A 26,954-nucleotide genomic window follows, 5' to 3' on the forward strand; every position below is an offset into this window, starting at 1 on the left:
TCTCTTCCTCCTCCTCCCTCTGTTACTGTCTCTCTCCTAGTCTCTTCCTCTTCCATCTGTTACTGTCTCTCTCCTAGTCTCTTCCTCCTCCTCCATCTGTTACTGTCTCTCTCCTAGTCTCTTCCTCCTCTTCCATCTGTTACTGTCTCTCTCCTAGTCTCTTCCTCCTCCTCCCTCTGTTACTGTCTCTCTCCTAGTCTCTTCCTCCTCCTCCCTCTGTTACTGTCTCTCTCCTAGTCTCTTCCTCCTCCTCCCTCTGTTACTGTCTCTCTCCTAGTCTCTTCCTCCTCCTTCCCATCGTGTTAATGTCTCTCTCCTAGTCTCTCTCCTCCTCCATCTGTTACTGTCTCTCTCCTAGTCTCTTCCTCCATCTGTTACTGTCTCTCTCCTAGTCTCTCCTCCTCCTCCTCCATCTGTTACTGTCTCTCTCCTAGTCTCTTCCTCCTCCATCTGTTATTGTCTCTCTCCTAGTCTCTTCCTCCTCCTCTATCTGTTACTGTCTCTCTCCTAGTCTCTTCCTCCTCCATCTGTTATTGTCTCTCTCCTAGTCTCTTCCTCCTCCTCCATCTGTTACTGTCTCTGTCCTAGTCTCTTCCTCCATCTGTTACTGTCTCTCTCCTAGTCTCTTCCTCCTCCTCCATCTGTTACTGTCTCTCTCCTAGTCTCTTCCTCCTCCTCCATCTGTTACTGTCTCTCTCCTAGTCTCTTCCTCCTCCTCCATCTGTTACTGTCTCTCTCCTAGTCTCTTCCTCCTCCTCCCTCTGTTACTGTCTCTCTCCTAGTCTCTTCCTCTTCCATCTGTTACTGTCTCTCTCCTAGTCTCTTCCTCCTCCTCCATCTGTTACTGTCTCTCTCCTAGTCTCTTCCTCCTCTTCCATCTGTTACTGTCGCTCTCCTAGTCTCTTCCTCCTCCTCCCTCTGTTACTGTCTCTCTCCTAGTCTCTTCCTCCTCCTCCCTCTGTTACTGTCTCTCTCCTAGTCTCTTCCTCCTCCATCTGTTACTGTCTCTCTCCTAGTCTCTTCCTCCTCTTCCATCTGTTACTGTCTCTCTCCTCGACTCTTCCTCCTCCATCTGTTACTATCTCTCTCCTAGTCTCTTCCTCCTCCTCCATCTGTTACTGTCTCTCTCCTAGTCTCTTCCTCCTCCTCCCTCTGTTACTGTCTCTCTCCTAGTCTCTTCCTCCTCGTCCATCTGTTACTGTCTCTCTCCTAGTCTCTTCCTCCATCTGTTACTGTCTCTCTCCTAGTCTCTTCCTCCATCTGTTACTGTCTCTCTCCTAGTCTCTACCTCCTCCTCCTCCTCCATCTGTTACTGTCTCTCTCCTAGTCTCTTCCTCCTCCTCCCTCTGTTACTGTCTCTCTCCTAGTCTCTTCCTCCTCTTCCATCTGTTACTGTCTCTCTCCTAGTCTCTTCCTCCTCTTCCATCTGTTACTGTCTCTCTCCTAGTGTCTTCCTCCTCCATCTGTTACTGTCTCTCTCCTAGTCTCTTCCTCCTCCTCCATCTGTTACTGTCTCTCTCCTAGTCTCTTCCTCCTCCTCCCTCTGTTACTGTCTCTCTCCTAGTCTCTTCCTCCTCCTCCATCTGTTACTGTCTCTCTCCTAGTCTCTTCCTCCTCCTCCATCTGTTACTGTCTCTCTCCTAGTCTCTTCCTCCATCTGTTACTGTCGCTCTCCTAGTCTCTTCCTCCTCCTCCTCCTCCATCTGTTACTGTCTCTCTCCTAGTCTCTTCCTCCTCCTCCATCTGTTACTGTCTCTCTCCTAGTCTCTTCCTCCTCCTCCATCTGTTACTGTCTCTCTCCTAGTCTCTTCCTCCTCTTCCCTCTGTTACTGTCTCTCTCCTAGTCTCTTCCTCCTCCTCCATCTGTTACTGTCTCTCTCCTAGTCTCTTCCTCCTCCATCTGTTACTGTCTCTCTCCTAGTCTCTTCCTCCTCCTCCTCCCTCTGTTACTGTCTCTCTCCTAGTCTCTTCCTCCTCCTCCATCTGTTACTGTCTCTCTCCTAGTCTCTTCCTCCTCTTCCCTCTGTTACTGTCTCTCTCCTAGTCTCTTCCTCCTCCTCCATCTGTTACTGTCTCTCTCGTAGTCTCTTCCTCCTCCTCCATGTGTTACTGTCTCTCTCCTAGTCTCTTCCTCCTCTTCCCTCTGTTACTGTCGCTCTCCTAGTCTCTTCCTCCTCCTCCATCTGTTACTGTCTCTCTCCTAGTCTCTTCCTCCTCCTCCCTCTGTTACTGTCTCTCTCCTAGTCTCTTCCTCCTCTTCCATCTGTTACTGTCTCTCTCCTAGTCTCTTCTTCCTCCTCCATCTGTTACTGTCTGTCCTAGTCTCTTCCTCCATCTGTTACTGTCTCTCTCCTAGTCTCTTCCTCCTCCTCCATCTGTTACTGTCTCTCTCCTAGTCTCTTCCTCCTCCTCCCTCTGTTACTGTCTCTCTCCTAGTCTCTTCCCTCCTCTTCCCTCTGTTACTGTCTCTCTCCTAGTCTCTTCCTCCTCCTCCCTCTGTTATTGTCTCTCTCCTAGTCTCTTCCTCCTCCTCCATCTGTTACTGTCTCTGTCCTAGTCTCTTCCTCCATCTGTTACTGTCTCTCTCCTAGTCTCTTCCTCCTCCTCTATCTGTTACTGTCTCTCTCCTAGTCTCTTCCTCCTCCATCTGTTATTGTCTCTCTCCTAGTCTCTTCCTCCTCCTCCATCTGTTACTGTCTCTCTCCTAGTCTCTTCCTCCTCCTCCTCCATCTGTTACTCTCTCTCCTAGTCTCTTCCTCCTCCTCCCTCTGTTACTGTCTCTCTCCTAGTCTCTTCCTCCTCCTCCTCTGTTACTGTCTCTCTCCTAGTCTCTTCCTCCTCCTCCCTCTGTTACTGTCTCTCTCCTAGTCTCTTCCTCCTCCTCCATCTGTTACTGTCTCTCTCCTAGTCTCTTCCTCCTCCTCCCTCTGTTACTGTCTCTCTCCTAGTCTCTTCCTCCTCGTCCATCTGTTACTGTCTCTCTCCTAGTCTCTTCCTCCATCTGTTACTGTCTCTCTCCTAGTCTCTTCCTCCATCTGTTACTGTCTCTCTCCTAGTCTCTACCTCCTCCTCCTCCTCCTCCTGTTACTGTCTCTCTCCTAGTCTCTTCCTCCTCCTCCCTCTGTTACTGTCTCTCTCCTAGTCTCTTCCTCCTCCTCCATCTGTTACTGTCTCTCTCCTAGTCTCTTCCTCCTCTTCCATCTGTTACTGTCTCTCTCCTAGTCTCTTCCTCCTCTTCCATCTGTTACTGTCTCTCTCCTAGTGTCTTCCTCCTCCATCTGTTACTGTCTCTCTCCTAGTCTCTTCCTCCTCCTCCTCCATCTGTTACTGTCTCTCTCCTAGTCTCTTCCTCCTCCTCCCTCTGTTACTGTCTCTCTCCTAGTCTCTTCCTCCTCCTCCATCTGTTACTGTCTCTCTCCTAGTCTCTTCCTCCTCCTCCAATCTGTTACTGTCTCTCTCCTAGTCCTCTTCCTCCATCTGTTACTGTCGCTCTCCTAGTCTCTTCCTCCTCCTCCTCCTCCATCTGTTACTGTCTCTCTCCTAGTCTCTTCCTCCTCCTCCCTCTGTTACTGTCTCTCTCCTAGTCTCTTCCTCCTCCTCCATCTGTTACTGTCTCTCTCCTAGTCTCTTCCTCCTCCTCCATCTGTTACTGTCTCTATCCTAGTCTCTTCCTCCTCTTCCCTCTGTTACTGTCTCTCTCCTAGTCTCTTCCTCCTCCTCCATCTGTTACTGTCTCTCTCCTAGTCTCTTCCTCCTCCATCTGTTACTGTCTCTCTCCTAGTCTCTTCCTCCTCCTCCCTCTGTTACTGTCTCTCTCCTAGTCTCTTCCTCCTCCCTCCATCTGTTACTGTCTCTCTCCTAGTCTCTTCCTCCTCTTCCCTCTGTTACTGTCTCTCTCCTAGTCTCTTCCTCCTCCTCCATCTGTTACTGTCTCTCTCCTAGTCTCTTCCTCCTCCTCCATGTGTTACTGTCTCTCTCCTAGTCTCTTCCTCCTCCTCCCTCTGTTACTGTCTCTCTCCTAGTCTCTTCCTCCTCTTCCATCTGTTACTGTCTCTCTCCTAGTCTCTTCCTCCTCCTCCATCTGTTACTGTCTGTCCTAGTCTCTTCCTCCATCTGTTACTGTCTCTCTCCTAGTCTCTTCCTCCTCCTCCATCTGTTACTGTCTCTCTCCTAGTCTCTTCCTCCTCCTCCCTCTGTTACTGTCTCTCTCCTAGTCTCTTCCTCCTCCTCCCTCTGTTACTGTCTCTCTCCTAGTCTCTTCCTCCTCCCTGAGTGACAGTGTAAGTGACTGAACAACTAACTGACTGACTGATTGACCAGTTACCCCTGACAGAGGGGGGCTACAGTTCAATCTAGTAGGTCTTCTACCACTAGGCTTTCCCCTGACGCTCTCTCTCTTGTTCTCAAACATGGTTATATGAGATGTGAATCCTCCTGAGGACCTAGAGTCACAACCTGAGGACCTCATTCCAAACAGTCCAGCCATTCATTGGGAGGTTACATTGTGAGGTAGCTTGCCATGTCATATCTTAAGGACTAGGGCGTGAAGCTGATTGAAGTGTACAGTAACTGACCTTGCTATCATGACCCATCCAAAAATACCTACAGTACAGAGTACACAGCCAATTCCCCCCTGGCCACCGGTGTCACCCTCTTTCAGAGTCACGGTGAGATTTCTAAGGTCACCAAAACATTTCTTAAGGAAGAAAAACATAGAAGTTCAGAACTTGTTTCTCTTTCAAACTGTTAGACTTTCATTTGGGAGTTTTTGGACCCAACATCAGGTTAGAGACCCAGTGTACCGGCTCAACGCAGCATGGTAACTGTCCAGGGTTGACCCAGTGTACCGGCTCAACGCAGCATGGTAACTGTCCAGGGATGATCCAGTGTACCGGCTCAACGCAGCATGGTAACTGTCCAGGGTTGACCCAGTGTACCGGCTCAACGCAGCATGGTAAGTGTCCAGGGTTGACCCAGTATACCGGCTCAATGCAGCATAGTAACTGTCCAGGGTTGACCCAGTGTACCGGCTCAATGCAGCATGGTAACTGTCCAGGGTTGACCCAGTGTACCGGCTGAACTGCTTTGTAATAAAGCAAGAAATTGATATCTAATGTTTGGGAGCAAAAGGGGAGTGAGACAAAAGGGAACAACAATGTAAATAGTGTCTGTTGTGTAACTCCGGCCGGCAACTAGAAATCAATATGTATTGTGTAACTACGAACCTCCAATTTCATAGAGGTGGTTTAGGGACTGATGCAGCACAGAGGTGGGTTAGGGACTGATGCAGCACAGAGGTGGGTTAGGGACTGATGCAGCACAGAGGTGGGTTAGGGACTGATGCAGCACAGAGGTGGGTTAGGGACTGATGCAGCACAGAGGTGGGTTAGGGACTGATGCAGCACAGAGGTGGGTTAGGGACTGATGCAGCATAGAGGTGGGTTAGGGACTGATGCAGCATAGAGGTGGGTTAGGGACTGATGCAGCATAGAGGTTAGTTAGGGACTGGACTGATGCAGCATAGAGGTGGGTTAGGGACTGGACTGATGCAGCATAGAGGTGGGTTAGGGACTGGACGGATGCAGCATAGAGGTGGGTTAGGGACTGATGCAGCATAGAGGTGGATTAGGGACTGATGCAGCATAGAGGTGGGTTAGGGAATGGACTGATGCAGCATAGAGGTGGGTTAGGGACTGAAACGGATACAGCATAGAGGTGGATTGGGGACTGATGCAGGATAGAGGTGGGTTAGGGACGGATGCAGCACAGAGGTGGGTTAGGGACTGATGCAGCATAGAGGTGGGTTAGGGAATGGACTGATTCAGCATAGAGGAGGGTTAGGGACTGATGCAGCACAGAGGTGGGTTAGGGACTGAGACGGATGCAGCATAGAGGTGGGTTAGGGACTGATGCAGCACAGAGGTGGGTTAGGGACTGATGCAGCACAGAGGTGGGTTAGGGACTGATGCAGCATAGAGGTGGGTTAGGGACTGAGACTGATGCAGCATAGAGGTGGGTTAGGGACAGACTGATGCAGCATAGGGGTGGGTTAGGGACTGAGACTGATGCAGCACAGAGGTGGGTTAGGGACTGATACAGCACAGAGGTGGGTTAGGGACTGATGCAGCACAGAGGTGGGTTAGGGACTGATGCAGCACAGGGGTGGGTTAGGGACTGATGCAGCACAGAGGTGGGTTAGGGACTGATGCAGCATAGATGTGGGTTAGGGACTGATGCAGCATAGAGGTGGGTTAGGGACTGATGCAGCATAGAGGTTAGTTAGGGACTGGACTGATGCAGCACAGAGGTGGGTTAGGGACTGAGACTGATGCAGCCTAGAGGTGGATTGGGGACTGATGCAGCATAGAGGTGGGTTAGGGAATGGACTGATGCAGCATAGAGGTGGGTTAGGGACTGATGTAGCCTAGAGGTGGATTAGGGACTGATGCAGCACAGAGGTGGGTTAGGGACTGAGACTGATGCAGCATAGAGGTGGATTGGGGACTGATGCAGCATAGAGATGGGTTAGGGACTGATGCAGCATAGAGGTGGGTTAGGGACTGATGCAGCAAAGAGGTGGGTTAGGGACTGATGCAGCATAGAGGTGGGTTAGGGACTGATGCAGCATAGAGGTGGGTTAGGGACTGATGCAGCATAGAGGTGGGTTAGGGACTGATGCAGCATAGAGGTGGGTTAGGGACTGATGCAGCATAGAGGTTAGTTAGGGACTGATGCAGCATAGAGGTTAGTTAGGGACTGGACTGATGCAGCATAGAGGTGGGTTAGGGAATCTACTGATGCAGCATAGAGGTGGGTTAGGGACTGATGCAGCATAGAGGTTAGTTAGGGACTGGACTGATGCAGCATAGAGGTGGGTTAGGGACTGATGCAGCATAGAGGTGGGTTAGGGACTGATGCAGCATAGAGGTGGGTTAGGGACTGATGCAGCATAGAGGTTAGTTAGGGACTGGACTGATGCAGCATAGAGGTTAGTTAGGGAATCTACTGATGCAGCATAGAGGTGGGTTAGGGACTGAAACGGATACAGCATAGAGGTGGATTGGGGACTGTTGCAGCATAGAGGTGGGTTAGGGACTGATGCAGCACAGAGGTGGGTTAGGGAATGGACTGATGCAGCATAGAGGTGGGTTAGGGACTGATGCAGCATAGAGGTGGGTTAGGGACTGATGCAGCATAGAGGTGGGTTAGGGACTGATGCAGCATAGAGGTGGGTTAGGGACTGGACTGATGCAGCATAGAGGTGGGTTGGGGACTGAGACAGATACAGCATAGAGGTGGATTAGGGACCGATTGAGACTGATGCAGCATAGAGTTGGGTTAGGGACTGATTGAGACTGATGCAGCATACAGGTGGGTTAGGGACTGGTCTGATACAGCTAGGGGAAGTGGGTAGAAGATGAAAGAGGGGAAAGAATGACTGTTGGTGGACCAAAAGAGATAGAGACAGTTTGGATGCCTCAGTGATAATTCCTCTACACTGCTCTGTCATCTTCACATTTACACAGCAGCCCTACAACCAACCCAAGCTGCTCCAACACAGGACACACACAGACAGACACACCAGTGCCAGGGCTCATCATCCGCGGGCAGAGAGGATGGTGGAGAGGGAGAGATTAGGGAGCGGGCGTCGAGTCGTCCCTTTTCAAAATGCCAATGCCGGTCAGGGCACAGGGTTTAAATACCACTCAAATGTCAGCAGGAAACCCCCACAAGTCAAACTAAATTACCTCCTACCTGCACCAACTCCCCTTGACGCTGCACCCGGTGTGTGTCTGTGTGTGAGTGTGTCTGGAAGAATTGCCTGCATGTTGGCACAGAACAAACAAAACAACACAACACACACTATGACTGCTGCTGCAGTCCAGCACCTCTTTCAGCCTGATCGATGTTCTGCAGCTCATACACAGCCGTTTACTATGGAGCTCCAAACACCCCCCATTAAATGAAAACACACAGCCCTTTATAAAACTTCCCCATCGATCCTTCCGCTGAGAATTGATACTTAGAAAAACACTTTCTCTCCCCCCTGCACCAATACACAGTAGATAGGAACAGGAGTCAGTATATTTAGCTAGTGTATACTAGTGATATACAAGTTGTTTGTATAGAAAAGCAGAGAGCTATACAGTGTATTGATCCATATAGCCTTAAGGGCTAGACCACCCTAAAACAGTGTTCCATATACATATCACAGTCACAGAGGCCTGGACATATACTATAGCACAATCAATTCACACAACCAATTCTCCAGTCACTCTTTTACAATGCCAGCCCTGCTATCAACCACAAATTACACCTACGCTACAGTATTGATCAACACACACACACACACTCACGGGTCCAAAAAGTTGGACCCGTTCCGAAATGGACCTGGGACTTTCCCACCCGGACTCGATTTGCATGAATACATTTTTTTATGTAGACACCTGTTCCGAATGGACCCGATGACAACTAGACCCATTCCATATAAATCTGGTCAGATCTAGAGTCGGTCCAATCTGAGTGAGGGAAGCAGCAGAAAATAAAACGTTTTAAGCTACTTTATTAACCGGAGCTGATGAATTGCAAGAGGAGGGAGATAGGTGTCGCTCTAGTAGGCGGGGAGGAGCCGTACTGTGAGTGAGTGACACGAGGAGGAGGGAACCAACCAAGCCGACTCGTGCTATAGTGGACAAATAGCTGCCATAGCTAGGTTATTTATCATCAAATATGATTACGTAGTACCTGTCTTGACTACATCAAAATGGAAAAAGCTAGTTAAGCTAACTAACGTTAGCTAGCTAGGCTAACTGAAACTGCAGTGAAAGAGCATTCTAATCCTACTATTACAAATAACAACAACTCCCTGCAGAATATTAAGTAGCAGTCTACCTGTTGGCTCTTGGATGTGGTAACCTATCCTTTAACTTTTAATTCTGTCATTTTAATTCCAGCCTACTGACGCTTTGATGACTCATGATTGGCCAACAACAACAAGCGCCACACTCCACTCTCGTGAAAAGCAAGAGCAGCAGCATAAATGACAAAATGTCTCTCTCTCTCCTGCAGCAGTTGCTTTCGGATCTGTACGGGTCCTTCCGGGCACAAGTTAGTTTAAATGACAATCATATCAGAGACGTAACATTATTTACGATTCTGGATCCGGACCCGCTCGAGTCCTGTATCGGGTCTCGGGTATACAGTCATGGCCAAAAGTTTTGAGAATGCCACAAATATAAATTTTCACAAAGTCTGTTGCCTCAGTGTCTTTAGATATTTTTTTCAGATGTTACTATGGAATACTGAAGTATAATTACAAACATTTCATAAGTGTCAAAGGCTTTTATTGACAATTACATGAAGTTGATGCAAAGAGTCAATATTTGCAGTGTTGACCCTTATTTTTCAAGACCTCTGCAATCCGCCCTGGCATGCTGTCAATTAACTTCTGGGCCACATCCTGACTGATGGCAGCCCATTCTTGCATAATCAATGCTTGGAGTTTGTCAGAATTTGTGGGTTTATGTTTGTCCATCCGCCTCTTGAGGATTGACCACAAGTTCTCAATGGGATTAAGGTCTGGGGAGTTTCCTGGCCAAGGACCCAAAATATCGATGTTTTGTTCCCCGAGCCACTTAGTTATCACTTTTGCCTTATAGCAAGGTGCTCCATCATGCTGGAAAAGGCACTGTTCGTCACCAAACTGTTCCTGGATGGTTGGGAGAAGTTGCTCTCGGAGAATGTGTTGGTACCATTCTTCATTCATGGCTGTGTTCTTACGCAAAATTGTGAGTGAGCCCACTCCCTTGGCTGAGAAGCAACCCCACACATGAATGGTCTCAGGATGCTTTACTGTTGGCATGACACAGGACTGATGGTAGCGCTCACCTTGTCTTCTCCGGACAAGCTTTTTTCCGGATGCCCCAAACAACCGGAAAGGGGATTCATCAAAGAAAATGACTTTACCCCAGTCCTCAGCAGTCCAATCCCTGTACCTTTTGCAGAATATTAGTCTGTCCCTGATGTTTTTCCTGGAGAGAAGTGGCTTCTTTGCTGCCCTTCTTGACACCAGGCCATCCTCCAAAAGTCTTCGCCTCACTGTGCGTGCAAGCTCTGTACTGGTGGTGCCCCGATCCCAAAGCTGAATCAACTTTAGGAGAAGGTCCTGGCGCTTGCTGGATTTTCTTGGGTGCCCTGAAGCCTTCTTCACAACAATTGAACCGCTCTCCTTGAAGTTCTTGATGATCTGATAAATGGTTGATTTAGGTGCAATCTTACTGGAAGCAATATCCTTGCCTGTGAAGCCGTTTTTGTGCAAAGCAATGATGACGACATGTGTTTCCTTGCAGGTAACCATGGTTGACAGAGGAAGAACAATGATTCCAAGCACCACCCTCCTTTTGAAGCTTTCAGTCTGTTATTCAAACTCAATCAGCAAGACAGAGTGATCTCCAGCCTTGTCCTCATCAACACTCACACCTGTGTTAACGAGAGAATCCCTGACATGATGTCAGCTGGTCCTTTTGTGGCAGGGCTGAAATGCAGTGGAAATGTTTTTGGGGGATTCAGTTCATTTGCACGGCAAAGAGGGACTTTGCAATTAATTGCAATTCATCTGATCACTCTTTAAAATATTCTGGAGTATATGCAAATTGCCATCATACAAACTGAGGCAGCACACTTTGTGAAAATTAACATTTGTGTCATTCTTGAAACTGTACAGTTGAAGTCGGAAGTTTACATACACCTTAGCCAAATACATTTAAACTCAGTTTTTCACAATTCCTGACATTTAATCCTAGTAACAATTCCCTGTCTTAGGTCAGTTAGGATCACCACTTTATTTTATGAATGTGAAATGTCAGAATAATAGTAGAGAGAATGATTTATTTCAGCTTTTATTTCTTTCATCACATTCCCAGTGGGTCAGAAGTTTACATACACTCAATTAGTATTTGGTAGCATTACCAATTACGTGTGTCATGCACAAAGTAGAGGTCTTAACCGACTTGCCAAAACTATAGTTTGTTAACAAGAAATTTGTTGAGAGTTGAAAAACGAGTTTTAATGACTCCAACCTAAGTGTATGTAAACTTCCGACTTCAACTGTAGGTGGATCCGTGAAGACCTGTATTCCACACACACACACACTTCCCCCCACCCCCACCACACTCCATTGATTTCCTATGCAGTATTACTCACTTACCTGTTATGGGAGTTGCTATTAAAAACAGCCATAAGCTGTATCAGTGGGCATTAAAGTGGCTTCTATCAAAGGTGCCAGGGCTGGGTCTCCACACAGACATTAGAAAGCCATCTGCCAGTGAGTAGTGACACAGCTCTGTTGGCACTGCCAGCTCAGAGGGGCACACACACACGTGCACTCACACACATGGAGAGGTAGAGGGAGAGGGAGAGAGAGAGAGATAGAGAGAGATAGAGACAGAGAGATAGAGACAGAGAGAGATAGAGACAGAGAGAGATAGAGAGAGATAGAGACAGAGAGAGATAGAGAGAGACAGAGACAGAGAGAGAGAGAGAGACAGAGAGAGAGAGACAGAGAGAGAGAGACAGAGAGAGAGAGAGAGACAGAGAGAGAGAGAGAGAGACAGAGAGAGAGAGAGGGAAGAGAGGGAGAGAGAGAGGGAAGAGAGGGAGAGAGAGAGATAGAGAGGGGGAGAGAGGGGGAGAGAGGGGGAGAGAGGGAGAGAGGGAGAGAGGGAGTGAGGGAGAGAGAGGGAGAGAGGGAGAGAGAGGGAGAGGGAGGGAGATGATTTAGTGGGATTGATTTGAACCATTACTGACAAGGGAACGGCAGCAGCCACTCACTGTTAAGTATTTTTTTCCCCCCAGCCCTTCCACAGATCTTCCACAGCCCCTACCCAGCCCTTCCACAGACCTTCCACAGCCCCTACCCAGCCCCTACCCAGCCCTTCCACAGACCTTCCACAGCCCCTACCCAGCCCTTCCACAGCCCCTACCCAGCCCTTCCACAGACCTTCCACAGCCCCTACCCAGCCCTTCCACAGACCTTCCACAGCCCCTACCCAGCCCTTCCACAGACCCTACCCAGCCCTTCCACAGATCCTACCACAGACCTTCCACAGACCCTACCCAGCCCTTCCACAGCCCCTACCCGGGCCGTCTGTCTCAATGAGATAGGGTGTAGTTCATTTCTGTACGAGGACAGGACATTTGCGTTCAACAATGGGGCACACACACACACAGTAGCCCTACAGTACAGCACCAACTGGCTCCAAGTCTAAGTAAGGGGAAATATTACAGTTTAATGGAAGCCCTGGTGATTCATCACTGCAAGGAAGGTCAATCTAATTAGGCTGCTTGAAAATTGGATTTCCACCAGTCTTTGGGGACACTGTGTTATATACAGTACAGAACCCTGTCACTGTAGGCAATCCTAATCACTGCGGTGGATTACATTACATTCTGGAATATTGCTAAGCATAAATCGGACCATATTAAAAACCACACATATCAGAAAAGAAGCACAGCGAAAATGTAGGCCTATCATTTGGGTTATGACCATTTTAAACACAGTAAATATCAGACAGGAAGCACACTGAAAATGTAGGCCTATCATTTGGGTTATGACCATTTTAAACACAGTAAATATCAGACAGGAAGCACACTGAAAATGTAGGCTATCATCTGCCTTATTGTGGGGGTTTGGGGGAGGATGGACTATCCATCTATGAAAACGGTAGAGTATAATCAATGGGAGGATTACTAAAAGGATGTAATGGATATAATCTAATTGTAGACATTTTCCTGGTTTAGAGTCATGCTCCAGTCTGAGTGCTGCCCATGGTTTGGATCATGGATGTCCCCTCACATTGACTATACATAGTGGACCAGACCAATGATCTCATAAGACATTGAAAGGGAAAATGTAATGTGAATTGGACTAAACTAAAGGCTTTTAGGGACAATTACGTCAAAATGAATGAACATCGTAGTGAAGTAGTTGCTGTCTGAGGGAAGATGTGTCTTGTTCTCTGTGACTGGTATGATGGAAGGCCATTGTCTCCCCTCTAGTGCACTTCAGTGCATATTGACCATGGCCACATATTATTAAATCAGTGTGTGTGTTTGTGTGTGTGTGTGTGTGTGTGTGTGTGTGTGTGTGTGTGGTTAGTAAGTCCTACCTGAGGAGAGGCTGGAAGATCACTGTGATGTTCCTGGCTCCAGGTTTACACACAAACTTCATCTCTCCTCCTTCGATCAGGTTATCATCTGCACCACCTGGAATGAGAGGAGGGAAAAAGAGAGAGACTGAGACAAAGAGACAGACAGAAGGAGTAACACAGTCCTTTAATGTGGTGACTAAACAGAGTCCTCCATCAAGGTCAACACAGACGCGATCAATCGTCAGATTCACCCAAAGCATCCCAATTGAGAGTATATTAGACCCAGCTAAAATCTATTCAAAATGGCCGCCACATGTTGCTAAAATACAATGTTTCTACAGGTCCCGTTTGGGGTAATCAGGCAAAGAATAAAGCCATCATCTTCCATTGTTAAGACATCATCCTATCAGCAGTCAGCACAGCTGGACTCAGACACTCACTGGACCCTTCCACCGACTCCCACATCCATGCCCCTGCGCTAGTGCGTGGGTGAACCCCTCGGCTAACAGGGTTAATCAGAAAATCATTGGTGTGTAACTCACTCAGACCTGGGGGTGGCGAGAGAGGGTGGGCTAGAGAGGGTAGGCGAGAGAGGGTAGGCGGTGGGGGGTGAAAGGGGGCTGATCAACATCAAGTGCACCACAGTTCCTCATTACGTCCAGTCAACCTGAAGTAATCAATATAATTGACATAGAAGGAATTGCGGACTGTTGTCGATAAAAAAGCGAAGCCGGCGAACGGTGTCCCATGCAGGCCCCGGTGGATCGATGAATTTAAATAACGGAGAGGTGACAATCGACAGTGGCGTTGCTCTCCCCTCCCCCACAGTGCACAGAGACACTGTTATTCATTAAAGTTTCACACATGGCTTTTTAACCACTGGAGAGGGTTGTCAGTTGTCTTTCGGCTTTGGCTTGATAGTATTTTATCTATCCCTCGCAGAGCAGTGGCTTGGAGTCTAGAGGACACTGGCTAATAGTGGATTCTAGTGGCTAGCATTCTGAACAGTTTCTCCCATTGCTTCTAACTGGGATGTGCTTTAGCATAAACACTGTTGTCGTGACGTTGTATTAGTTAATGTGACGACTGTTGCTCATCGAATGATTAACGGTTTAAAATTACGTGATTAAATGAATTAAGCAATGAATCAAGCAATTATTAACTCATTAACCTGGGGCACCATGGGAACATTGTTTTGATTGAGTTTCTATTTCCCAAATTAACTCAAAGGATATCAGAATATCGATTACAACAGTCGCTAAATTAATCAATTTCCTCTACAGTCTCATAATCTGAAAGTCGTATAATCCGGGAATCTGCACGGACCCGGGCTTTACCACTGAATTTACCACACCAATCTTAGTTGATTATTTATTTACTAGCAAGCTAAAATGATGATAAAAATGCACATACACAAAACACAGTCTAGCTATTGATTAGGACTTAGTATAACGGGCCAACACACTATGGCGCTTGTTACCCAAAATGGGGATTTTAAAGAGAGAGAAAGAAAGGAAGTACACGAGAGAAATATACATTTGGGTTCATTTGTCAGCCATGCTTATTTAACTAGCCTTGCCCTGAACTGCCGCTCTTATGGGTCAGAATATAATGATGTAATTACGTGTTGGAGTTCTCAGGTGGGAAGCTCCGCGTGGGTCGTTTAGGCTTCTAAATGACGCAGTTCTCCGGCGCAACTCTCTGGTTGTCCTCACGATGTCAGTGTCCTTCTTGGCTAAGTGGTCTGATCCTCACCCTTGATCGGAAAGGGGTCTTCTGAGGACAGACAGCTCTGTAGCTCAGAGCTCACAGCTTCGGCTCGAATGGTGTCGATACCACGATTCAATGGAGAGTGGAGGCTGGGTGGTTCGGCTTGAATTCACCCGCTTAGACACAGCTACTCGTCCGTAGCTCGTGTAGAAAAATATTTCTTTGTCTTCAACCTTGTGTTTCGTTTTGGGGTTCGTCGACTTTGTTAGACCTTAGCTGCAGCTTGGGGTCAATAGTCTCCTATGTTAATTCTTCACTCTCCTGTCTTATACCCTCGGGTCAGAAGTGGGTGTAACAGCCTTTAGGGCAATTCTCTGGGCGGACCAAGTAAAGGGGGCAAGGCTTAGATTTGGCTAAAAATCCGATTTTAGACACTAACTTCACATTTCATCTTTATCAAAACATTCTGTTTGATTTGGATATTTTCCAAACAGCGTACAATGTATAAACATCAGGCATATACTGGGAAAACTCTTAAGGGTACAATGTTTTCATAATAACGTCATCTCTTAACCTTTAAAAACAAATACAAAAGTTACATACATTTTAATATTCCACTTTTCGTCATAACCACCATTGTGGCTGACGGAAACCATTGTTCCAAAGTCCCTTTATTGCATGTTTAATGTTCTGAGGCCAGTTCTCCATTGTTAGGACAAAGGAATTTCTCTGTGGCCTAAGTTTATTCTGGGCATGAGGTGTCATAAAACCCCCACATCTTCAGACCCCTAGATCTCTCCTCCTCTGTTGGGGGTTTGGGAGATAATCTGTAGGGTGGTGGTCTCCTGTACCCTGACCTGATCAGGACAGTCATGACAGTCCCCCTCTGGTAGGTTCAACTTGGAATGATTCTGCATGTTGCAACCCACCATAAGAATGACCATCGGATGTCCTGGTCTGTGGATCATCAGAGCAGCCCCCCCCCCCTTTAGTGGTTCCCCCTGGTAGGCTTTCCGCAAGCTGTGGATCACCACCAGAATGGATCAAGGAGGTCTGGCAGTGGCTCTGTGTTCCGGCCCGTCGTCCGGTCATCCCGGTTAGTGGACCTAGGCAGTAACTTGGCAGACGTTAATAACGCACAACACTCAGGCAATACATCATTACATTTCCTCCCCAAACGAGCGGTGTCTTGGCTCTAAGGCTTCCTAAGTGTCAAAGGTAATGAAACGAAAAATTGGAATAAAAACATAAAAGTATACAAAATATGTCTACCACACCTTAATCATCTAATATGGACTATGTTCTATATATGTCCAAGGCCTTGGCTAAATAGCTCTATCATGGCATTGTCTCTAATGTCATGTCTAGGTTGATCCTACTTGCAGGTAGGTAGTTAAGGCACTTGGAAAAACTTGGCCCCTGAAGGTCAAAGCTTACATTAGGGACATTACTGGGCTGACCTAGCGAGTTCGGGAGAGGAGGCTGGGACTGGGCCCTGTAAGAGGGTTTCCGGATCCATTGCCACCTTTCCAAAAATCGGGATCGCTTCCGTCCCACGGGTGATCCTAGTATAAGACCTCATTAGGTCTTCCATTGCACGTGTGCGCCTGTGTACGTAGTAGGTGCACACGCCAAGGGAAATGAGACCAAGGATCATGGTAACAGTCAGGATACTGTCCGGCACCGTCCAAGAGCGGGCGACAGACCAATCTTTTGGTCTGTAGTCAGTCGGGTCGACTAACAGTGCCTCATCCAGTACGCTAAGATCGACAGTCATGGGTCCCTCGTACTGGATTTGGTATTGAATGGCTTGTGGTAACTCAAGGGAACGTTTAGCAAAAGCGTCCGGCATTTCAATCTCTGTGTCTATCCGGTCGTCGGGAAGGTGGTATAGAGCGAGGTCGTCTACGTGAATAATCGCCCCCTCTGGTACCGTAACAAAAACAGTCTGGTTGGGGAGGTTCAATTGGGTGATGGAGTCATGGCGTTCGTAAGTCATAGTGGCGGACGCGAACGGTGTGTTGACCAACCATCGGTTCCCTACCACCTCCACTTGTGTGGTGGTGGCCCCATCCCTGGCTGTTAGTTTGGCTCTACAGCGTTCTTCGCTGGTGATAGCTTTAATACCACAAAGACACTCAGTGTTATCCCTGACAAATGGTTTGCTAGGACAAAGGTAGTGGACATCTTTGGTTAGAGTACACATTAGCAGGTTAGGGGTGAGATAGAAATCTGGGTTGTTTTCCTGGTAAGCTACAACTGGGGGCGTGGCAATCTTTACGTGGGTACTGTCGCGCCAAAATCCTACATTGAGAACCGTTTTCAATCTATAGATATTCTCCAGTTCAACAACCGGCAGCGTCAGTAGAAAACCCACTTCATTACGATCAACATCAACGTGTATTGGGATGGCCGACCCCAGACTATAGGCCAAATGTGATTGTAACGGCCTTAGTGTGGTTGAAGTAGCTGAGGTCAATATGTCGTGCACCATTGAGAGGGGCACTAGATATGAGGGGATTCTATTCATGGCCAAGTGGTCCATAGAAGAGCTAACTTCACGGAGAAAATCCTCCAGTAACAATCGAACCAATTGGACATGGGCATAGTCATGGTTCATGACCTCTGCTAGCTTTCCTACAGACAGGATAGTTTTGTTCAGGAGAGTAGCGTGTGTGTTGACCACCAGAATAGTGTCCTGGAGAGACTTTCCCACATGTTGCAACCTAAGGGCCTGTGCCTTCATCTGCTGCTGGATAAGTGGCATCTCTTCAGTAATCTCCCTAACATTCCTCTTGACTGTGGCTAGACTGACTGCGTTGACGGCAGTGGTACCTAGGGCAAATAGTGACCCTACGGCTGCCCCTATCGATAGTAGCGCCCCGACGAATCGTTTTTCTCGCCTGGGCTCAGCTAGTTCTGACTGGGTTACTGTGAACTTTTGGAGTTGGGCCAACATATGGGCAGTGTCTAGCTGGGCGTGCTTAATTGCCTGGCTGGTCCAGTCAGCCCCGGCCCAACTCAAATGCGCCGCAGGTGGAATGTGTTGGCGGTACACATTCTCTGCATCTAGGCGGACATATACCCTCTGCGTGTGTACTCTGCAGTTAGTTATGAGGAGTCCTGGATCGTCGCGGAGAACGATTCCCGTAGGGGGTTCGTTCGTGATTACGTCTGCTGGGTTGGTTTTGACCAGGGCGCAGAGTGTCAGGATCATCCAAAGGAACTCCATCCTACAGAAACGCATAATCAGAGATTGTTGGATTATTTCAGTTATTTGTATTTGTAAACAAAAATATTTTTGACAACTATTTTTCTATTTTTCTTATTTTTAATCAGTACAGCGCAGGACGATATCACTAGTGACAACAGATGTATATCTGGTAGCTGGGAAGAGAATAAAATATATTAGGTGCAACGTACTGGTCTCCTGGAAGGGATCAGCTGAGGGTACTTAAGAATTTTCTTAGTACCTCTGGTTTTTTCCTAGGGTTTTTATCTATTCGGTGCTGGCTAGCACCCCTTCTATTCCCATGGGGGGAGTGTACAACTTGATTTGGTTCCGGTGGACCCACTTTAATGTGGCGTTTTGTTGACCTTTGCTGATTTTGATCTGGTAAGCTACAGGTGATAGCTTCACCACAATCTCGTGTGGCCCCGTCCAGTGGGGCAGGAACTTTGTTGCAACGCCCGCGGGTTTGGTGTATATGTAGTACCACACCTTATCTCCGACCTCGAACACCTGGTGTGAGGCTTTTTTGTCGTAATAGGTCTTGTCACCTTCTGCACTTCTTTCCAATTGTCCTTGAGCGTACGCAAAGGTAGTCTGGAGATGGTTCCGCAAGTCGGTCACGTATTGATGAGCCGTGTAGGCGGTGGCTGCGGCGACATCTCCCGGTTGGTACAGGAGATGCAGAGGAAGGGTAATTTGCCGGCCCGTCATCATCTCAAAGGGTGTCATTCCCGTAGACTTGTTGCGTGTGGCTCTGATTGCCATCAGTACCAATGGGAGTTTGAGGTCCCAATCTTTGTGGTTGGCTGCCACATATTTCCTCAAGATTCTGACAATTGATTGTTTGCTCCTTTCTACCCCCCCCGAGCTCCTAGGGTGGTACGCGATGTGGAGTTTAGCTTTGACTCCCAGGAGCTTCCACAGTTCGGTCATTACAGCTGCCGAAAAGTGGGTTCCTCTGTCGCTGTCCACGGTTTCTCCTGGCAGGCCGAAACGACTGAAAACGTGGTTTAGCAAAAGAACGGCAGTGGTTTCCGCTGTGTCATTGGTCGCCGGCAGGCACTCCACCCACTTTGTGAATGCGCAAGTCACTGTGAGGAGGTACTTGTTGCCTCTGGCAGACCTGGCAACTGGGCCGACCCAGTCGATCTGGATCGAGCTCCAGGGGTAAGACACACCCTTGCGTTGCAGGGGTGCTCTGTGAAGTGGCTTGGTGGGTTGAAACTGGCAGCAAACTAGACACCCCCTCACGTATCGTGCCACGTCTTGTTCCATGTGAGGCCAGTGGGCCACCTGTCGCAATGTTTCACATGTAGCCTTGACCCCCCTATGGCCTCCACATGGCTCGTCGTGGGCATGAGCTATCATTATCCCCCTCTGTGTTTTAGGAACCACCCACCTTCGAGCGGTGTCGGTTTCTGAAACATACACCAATAGGTCATCTACAAGTGTGAGGTGCTGTTTAGTTGCGTACAGCGAACGCAAGTCGTGTGAACCTGCCAAAGCCAGTTCGGACACTGGGTGGTTGACAGGATCCGACAGGAATGCCATCAAAGTGGCGAGGGACTCATCTTGGTGTTGCATTGCTACCAGGTCGCCATTCATGAATGAATGCGTTAGCAACACATTATGTTTGTGCGACGACGTTTTCCGTGGTGCTACATGGCTACGCGTTACCGCAGACACCATAGCTTCCTCAGTGGGTTTTTCGTCTCGAGCAGCAAACACCCAAGGGGTGCCGTGAATTGCACCAGATTTCGCCATGCTGTCAGCATGGTCGTTGCCAAGTTTGTTACGACCAGGTGATTTGGAGTGTCCCTTGACTTTCTTCCAATACACCTGTATGTCGTGTTTGGTGATGAGATCATCACAAGCTAGAATGAGCTCTTTGTTTTTCACCTCTTTACCACTTGAAGTAGTCATGTGCTTTTGTTTCCAAAACGGCAAGTGGCATAAGAAGGTGAGTCTCGCGTAGTTAGAGTCGGTGCAGATCGCCAGTTCTGCCAATTCGTGTTTCACCGCTGTTTGCAGGGTGATCAGCACGCCAGCCACTTCTGCAAACTGGCTGGTCTTGTTGCCAAGCTGAAATTGAAGTGGTTTGCACGGAATGTCGTTGTGCCATACCAATCCCACCCCAGCTTGCAAGTGGTCTAGATGGCGGTAAGAACAGCCATCTACAAATGCCATCGGCATGTCGAGACACACGTTCTCTTCGAAATAGTGATGGTTCGAAGGCAATGGCGGAGCGATGTCACGCGGGGGTGGTCCGGAGTCGGTTTCATCGTCACCACAGTGTTGACACACCGCCAAAGCACTGCCCAAAGGCAGGTTCTTTGCTTTTGCGTAGTTGATTACTACATCATGGCTCTGCAGCGTCATGAGCCAAGCCGCTATCCTGCTGTTGTGTACAGCACCCTCACGGATTCGTTGGCTTTTCAGAAAAGTCACAGGCTGGTGACATGTTTCTATGATCACCTTTTGTCCGCCGACATAACTGGTGAAGTGTTTGATCGCCCAGACTGTCGACAGCAGCGCTTTTTCGCAGTCTGAGTATTTGTGTTCGGTGGGGTTGAGTGTTTTGCTCGCGTAAGCAAACACACGTTTGTCTTGGTCGTATTTTTGGTACAACCCAGCGCTAAGGCAGTGCTCTGAGAAACCGACTTCCAAAAAGAATGTCTTGTCTTTGTTGGGGTATACCAGGCAGGGTGCCTCGCAAAGCAGGTTTTTCAAGGAAGCCACCGCTTCGTTGTGAGTGGCATCCCAAACGAATGGGGTGTCTTTCTGAAGAAGGTGAGTCAACGGTTTTGACAAGTCGGCGTAGTTTTCGATGAATTGACGGGAGTAATTACATACTCCCAAGAAGCTGCGCACCTCGTGAAGGTTTGTAGGTGTTTTGATGTTGCGGACTGCTTGGATTCGGTTAGACTGTGGCAGGATGCCCTCGGCACCCACCAGAAGCCCAACGTAGTTTACCTTGGTCCTGCACCATTGTCCTTTCATGATGGCCAACTTAGCCCCTGCAGTCCCGAGTTGGGTGAGAACGTGGTCCATTTCATTGAGGTGATGTGACCAAGTCTCACTTCTCATGAGAACGTCGTCCACGTAAATTATCGTCCCCCTAGAGGCTGCGTCTGGCATCGCCTTGTGCAGGAAGATGTTGAACTCTGAGGGGGAGTTCGCATACCCGAATGGGCAACGATTGAACGTGAAGAGCTTGTTCGAGAAAGAGAAAGCCAACTTGTGTTGGTCACGCGGGTCGACTGTCATGGTCCAGAAACCATTTGCCACGTCGACGGTGGAGAAGTACTTGGCGTTTGCCACCTTTGGCAACTCTTGGTCGAGCTGTGTCATTGGCCAACGAGACAACGGAACCAGTTTGTTGAGTTGTCTATAGTCAATGGTAAGACGCCATTTACCCGTTGGTTTCAGAACGGGCCACACGGGAGCGCTGTACGTACTGTTACATTCCCTGATTATCCGTTTAGCTAATAAGGAATCGATAATCTCTTGTACTGCTGCGTATGCTGCGAGCGGGATTTTGTATTGTCTAACGAACGTAGGAGTTGCTCCGGGTGGCGTAGGAATACGCACCACATGGATACTCGTAACCCCGCAATCCAGCGAGTCTGTCGACCAGATCTCACTGTGTTTGTTAAACAATTCTCTCAACTGATGGCGTTCAGTGTCATTGACAAGAGCATCAGCCTCCGATAGTAGTTGTATTACCTGTGCATGGAAACCAGGATATGGTTCGGCGACATTGTACAGGTCTTCATCGGGTGGTGACGGCATGTCACTTTTGGAAGAGTCATCGGTTGTTACCTCACAAGAGTGTACTTCGCATGCAGGAGGAGACGCAATATCATCCTCCGTGACGATGGAGTATATTAACAGGTTGCTGTCAGGATCGACATCCAGCCGGAATGCCGATGTGTCGTCCAGTGGCAATACGGGAGTTAGTGCTATTGCTTTTGACTGACAAGTAAACAGCGTACCTCCCTCGCCATCTAGGTCTAGGGAGGACGGAAGAGGCCCAATCACAAGAACAACTAGTTCAAAATCATGGAAGGCGTAATCGATCAATGTTCCTAGCTGAGTGTGCCGAGGAATGGAAATATCCGCTTGAGTCAGATTTTGTACCAGGAGGTAAGTGGATCTAGCGGTTAGTTCCAACAGTGGGTTGCCATTGATAGTTAGCCCCAAGCCGAATAGTTTTGGAGAGGGTTGGAAGAACGCAGTGGTGCCTTCCATCCGGTATCCGGGCGCCAGGTTCAGTCTTACAGAAACCTCTGTGGTTCTTGCCGGTATCAACATGGCGGACTCAGTTATCGTCTTGCAAGCTTCAGGAATAGTCTGCCCGGAAGCCATTCGCACCGGGTCGAAAGACAAGGCATGTTGGTTTGGCTGCGCCAAAGACCAAAGAACTTGGTGTATGGTATCAAGTTTAACACCCAATCTTACCAAAATGTCCGCTCCCACATAGACTGTATGTGGGAGGTCCGCGACAACCAGTAGGTAGTGGGATAATTCCTTGGTTCCAATGCGGATCGATAGCGCACACACCCCTATTGCGGTGAGTGTTGTCTGGGGAGTCGTTCCCAGTGGAAATCTAAACGTTTTCGGCACAAGGGGATGGCAGTTAGCCGTTTTCGAAATTTCGTTGAACATTTCCAAACTGATTGCGGATTTTTCTGACCAGGTGGCCAGCCTGGTATCCTCAGCCATAGTGCCGTTTAGGCACACGCCCCCTATCAGAGGAGGGCGGTAAGTGTCGGCTGGTGAATCACCCAAGCCGCACAAGAAAACCACATGTTCGGTTAAGTTCCGAGTCGAACTCACATTGTCCTTTGCCACAAATGGCGGGCTCATGGCCAAGTTCACAGGGTTTGCGTCAGATGCTGACGTCGGACCCACGTCGTTGCACAATGTATGGCAGGTAGCCTTGGAAGAATGCGGCGAAGTCAACGGAGTTGGCATAGGTATCTGTGACCAGATTTGATTGGTTTTCCAATCCATTAGTGGTACCAAACGGTCAATTAAATCACTCCCAATCAGCATTCGTTCGATTTCGATGCTAGTCACATACACGGGGTGTATCAGTGACACGCTTTCGAAGTTGAGTTTAAGTAGGAGACGTTTGGTTAGGGGCGAGGTAGCTTGAGTGAAACCTCGAAGATTCGTATCGCAATGTTCCGTTTTCAACCAACGTTTTGTTGGGTCCACTGCCCTTTTTAGTTCATCCAGCAAGGTTTCGGATATGAGGGAAATTGTTGAACCCGAATCTATCAGAGCGTGACAGGTCACACAGTCCTCCAGGACTGTTCTAAGGTATGGCCTGTTCGAGTTGGTTTTTCTCATCATATCCCCAACAAAATGGAGTGGGTTGGGAGAACGGAGCGGTTTGTAATCTGCGTCGATTTCCAAGACAGATAAGTTACCTACGTGACCCAGTGGGTCCTCTATCGGAATGGTAGAGGAATCATCTGTTACAAAGCTGCTTATCTCGTGCATCTCCACCTCCGTGTCCAAGTCTGTAGACAAAACCTGCGGGCTTGTGTCTAGAACGGGCGGTACCTGGACAGGGATTCGAGTGGGGGCGGGGGTAATGGAAATGTTTGCGTCCTCTTGAATTGCATGAATTTCGGCGGACTCGGTTTCCAACGATTTTACGCCTAGTCATGAGGATTTATCCTTGTCCTCTTTCTCAAATTTCTTACGATGCAGTACATCTTTTATCAGAGCTTCTATATCATTTCGGTTAGCGTTTAAATCATTGTTGAACACTTTGTTGCCCTTGTTACGCTTGTTACCCTTGTGTCCTGACCCTTTGTGAGAGTTAGGCGGAGGGGCATGTCGGCTAGGTTGATCTCTACGGGACCTGTTAGATTGGGGACGTTCATCGTAGCTATTGTTACGGCGGTGGTTGTCGGGGTGGTGGTTACTTGGTAGCCACCCCCTTTGATCGTCCTCTTTTACAGCATATGTCCCTGATGCAGCCCCTTCTAATTCGAGTGATGGTTCCCGCCTAAGCTCGAAAGTCGAGGTGTCCGGGCTCTTAGCCCGGCTTGCTTTTGATGCTTCAAAAGCGGTGCTTGCCAGCTCTCGGAGCGTCGAGATTGGCAACCCGACGTGGGCAGTAGGGCCCAAGTAGTTAATGAAGTTGGGAGACATGTTTGACAGAAAAAGTTGTTTGAACGGTAATAGGTCTTCCATTCCTGTTTCAGTGAGCATGCCAAAGTAAGCTGAACGAAGCCGGTGATAGTAGGCTTGTGGGTGTTCATTTCGAGCTTGTCTGATATTGTTAGCCAACGAACTATCGTGTTTGCGAGTCGCAGAACCACTGAATTCTATTTTCAAAACCGTGGCAAGTTTAGCATAGTCGTTTTGCACGTGTTGCTCTTGTAGACGGATGAACCTTGTCACGTGTCTGTTGGACGTTCGCTTCAAAAGATAGAGCCTGTCTGCATTCGTAGCGTTTGGGTAGCCATCCAAGGCGTCCTCTATGTCGGCTAAGAATGTCTCAGTGTCGTTTGGCTTTCCCGGAACGGGGTCGAAGAGGCGGAAGTTTTTGACGATTTTGTCAAGGCGATCCCCGCCAAGTGCGCGGGGAGCATCTGCACTCTCCCGTGGAGAATTGTCGGCCGAGAGGCCAAGAGGAAAAGTCAAGCTGTGGTTGTGTTGGCGAGGAGGCCCCAATTCACTGTGGGCCGAATGGCCAAGAGAAAGAGGCTGAAATCTCCTGTCATCTACATTCCCTCGTTCTCTTAGCTCCGGATGTGAGCTAGGTTGCTTGGTTTGGTTGTCCCGCGATAGCGCGTGACTGTTCTGGAGTTCCTCCAGATGATACCTAAGGGTGGTGTTATGCTGCATCGCAGAGTCCACCTGGGAGTTGAGGGTGTTTATTTTCGACACGTAGGTGTCGCCCTTTTTTCGCTCGGCCTCATACTTATCTGTCATGGTTTGCAGGGAGAGGTCGCGAGTGTGGAGTGAGAGATCCAGTGATGCGATGTCCTCCTTTTGTTTAGAGGTCACATTTTCCAACTTTCTCACCTGGTCTTTCTCATCCTTCATTAAATCAGCGACTTCAATGAGTTCTGCTGTTTTGTCCTCCAACTTGGTCATTGTGTTCATTAACTGATCGTCTTTGGTCTGCAGCTTTTGGAATAGAGCATTATTGCTTTGAGTGGTTTCATTCACAACCGTTTGTAGGGCATCAATTTGCTCGCCCCGTTTTCTAACTAGCTCTTCCGATTCATCTAGTTTCGCGTGGACTTCATCGTATTTAGTTTTGGCTAAACCGAGTTGTTATTTTAGAATACGGACTTGGTCAAGAGTTTGTTCGCGTTCTTTGTTATAAGTGTTAGACAGATCTTCCAATTTATCTGTTCTCACACACAGTTCCTCAGCTAGCAGTAGCTTATCTTTTTCGGCTTTCGATGCCAGCTCCCTGGTTCTCTCCACCTGTACCTTGAACTCCCCAGCTTCCTGCTCGTGCCTCTGCTGGGCACTGAGGTACTGGTGCACTGTCCATCTCTGCTGGTGGGCATAGTTGAGGGCTAAACTGGAGAGAACCTTCACAAGGCCTCCGCCTGATGGTCTATTTTGAAGAGCGTCTGTCGCAATGTCTGCATTTTTCTCGCTTATGGCATTGAAATCTAACATTTTCAGCCCCTCGGCATAGTTAGGATTTGCATCGTTGCTGAGGTCCGCGATCAATCTTTCCGTGGGTGAAGGTCCACTGATTAGAGGGGAAATGGGTGGAAACCCATCTGATGGATTGCTCATTATTATGATTGTCAGTTATTTCAATTTACGTAATGTTTGGGGTTTTTAGTTGGAGGCTGCAAACACGATTTAACTCAGTTTGTAAACGTCAGTAAATCATCAAGACTGGGTCAGTAATGTGAGTTGGTTATTACTGAACTTGCCAAAACAGGTTTAATTGATTAAATCGATTTTAATGATAAATCTAACCTGTATCGGCTATTTGGGAATTTTAATTTTAATTCACCTGAAAGAGTTGCTATCTCTAAGTTAACGTTGAAAAGTTTAACTATGTCTCATTGGTTAGTACACATTAGTTTGCGTATTATTCCAATAACCAACCTGGGCGGTAGTGTAGCAATTTAATGTATATTAAATTGAACGAGACAATGATATCCAATCAGTTGCGACTGGTTAGATATCGTACAGCATAACCTGAATTATTAAAAAAAAAAATTACTGGTGATTCTTCACCACCGGAGGTCACTGTTAACACAAGCTAAAATCGACAGGGTACCAGTGAAAATAGAATTTTACAATACTGTTAAAAAGTCTACCTAAACACCATTAAGCTGGTAAAACAGCTTTAATCTATTAATCAATTTGAATGATTAGTCAACCCCGTATAGGCTAAAGGAATTAGCTGTAATTAACCTGAAGTAATTGCTATATCTAAGTTAACATTGAAAAGTTTAACTATGTCTCATTGGTTAGAACACATTAGTTTGCGTATTATTCCAATAACCAACCTGAACGGTAGTGTAGCAATTTAATGTATATTAAATTGAACGAAACAATGATATCCAATCAGTTGAGACTGGTTAGATATCGTACAGCATAACCTGAATTATTTAAAAATAATTACTGGTGATTCTTCACCACCGGAGGTCACTGTTAACTCAAGCTAAAATCGACAGGGTACCAGTGAAAATATAATTTTACAAAACTGTTAAAAAGTCTACCTAAACACCATTAAGCTGGTAAAACAGCTTTAATCTATTAATCAATTTGAATGATTAGTCAACCCTGTATAGGCTAAAGGAATTAGCTTAAATTAACCTGAAATAGTTGCTATATCTAAGTTAACGTGGAACAGTTTA

The 26,954-nt window shown here is 47.7% G+C and overlaps 1 protein-coding gene across 1 annotated transcript in view; it reads right to left on the reverse strand.

Annotated features, from left to right (window-relative positions):
- The window catches only part of LOC115197987 (exocyst complex component 4-like), a 244,656-nt gene that overhangs the window by 132,090 nt on the left and 85,612 nt on the right, over positions 1–26,954 (reverse strand). Inside the window, exon 10 of the mRNA XM_029759645.1 lies at positions 13,167–13,263. Within this exon, the coding sequence (XP_029615505.1) occupies positions 13,167–13,263 (97 nt within the window). The remainder of the gene's footprint in view (positions 1–13,166; positions 13,264–26,954) is intronic.

Source organism: Salmo trutta, chromosome 8 (genome assembly GCF_901001165.1).
Source record: "Salmo trutta chromosome 8, fSalTru1.1, whole genome shotgun sequence".
Lineage (NCBI taxonomy): Eukaryota > Metazoa > Chordata > Actinopteri > Salmoniformes > Salmonidae > Salmo > Salmo trutta.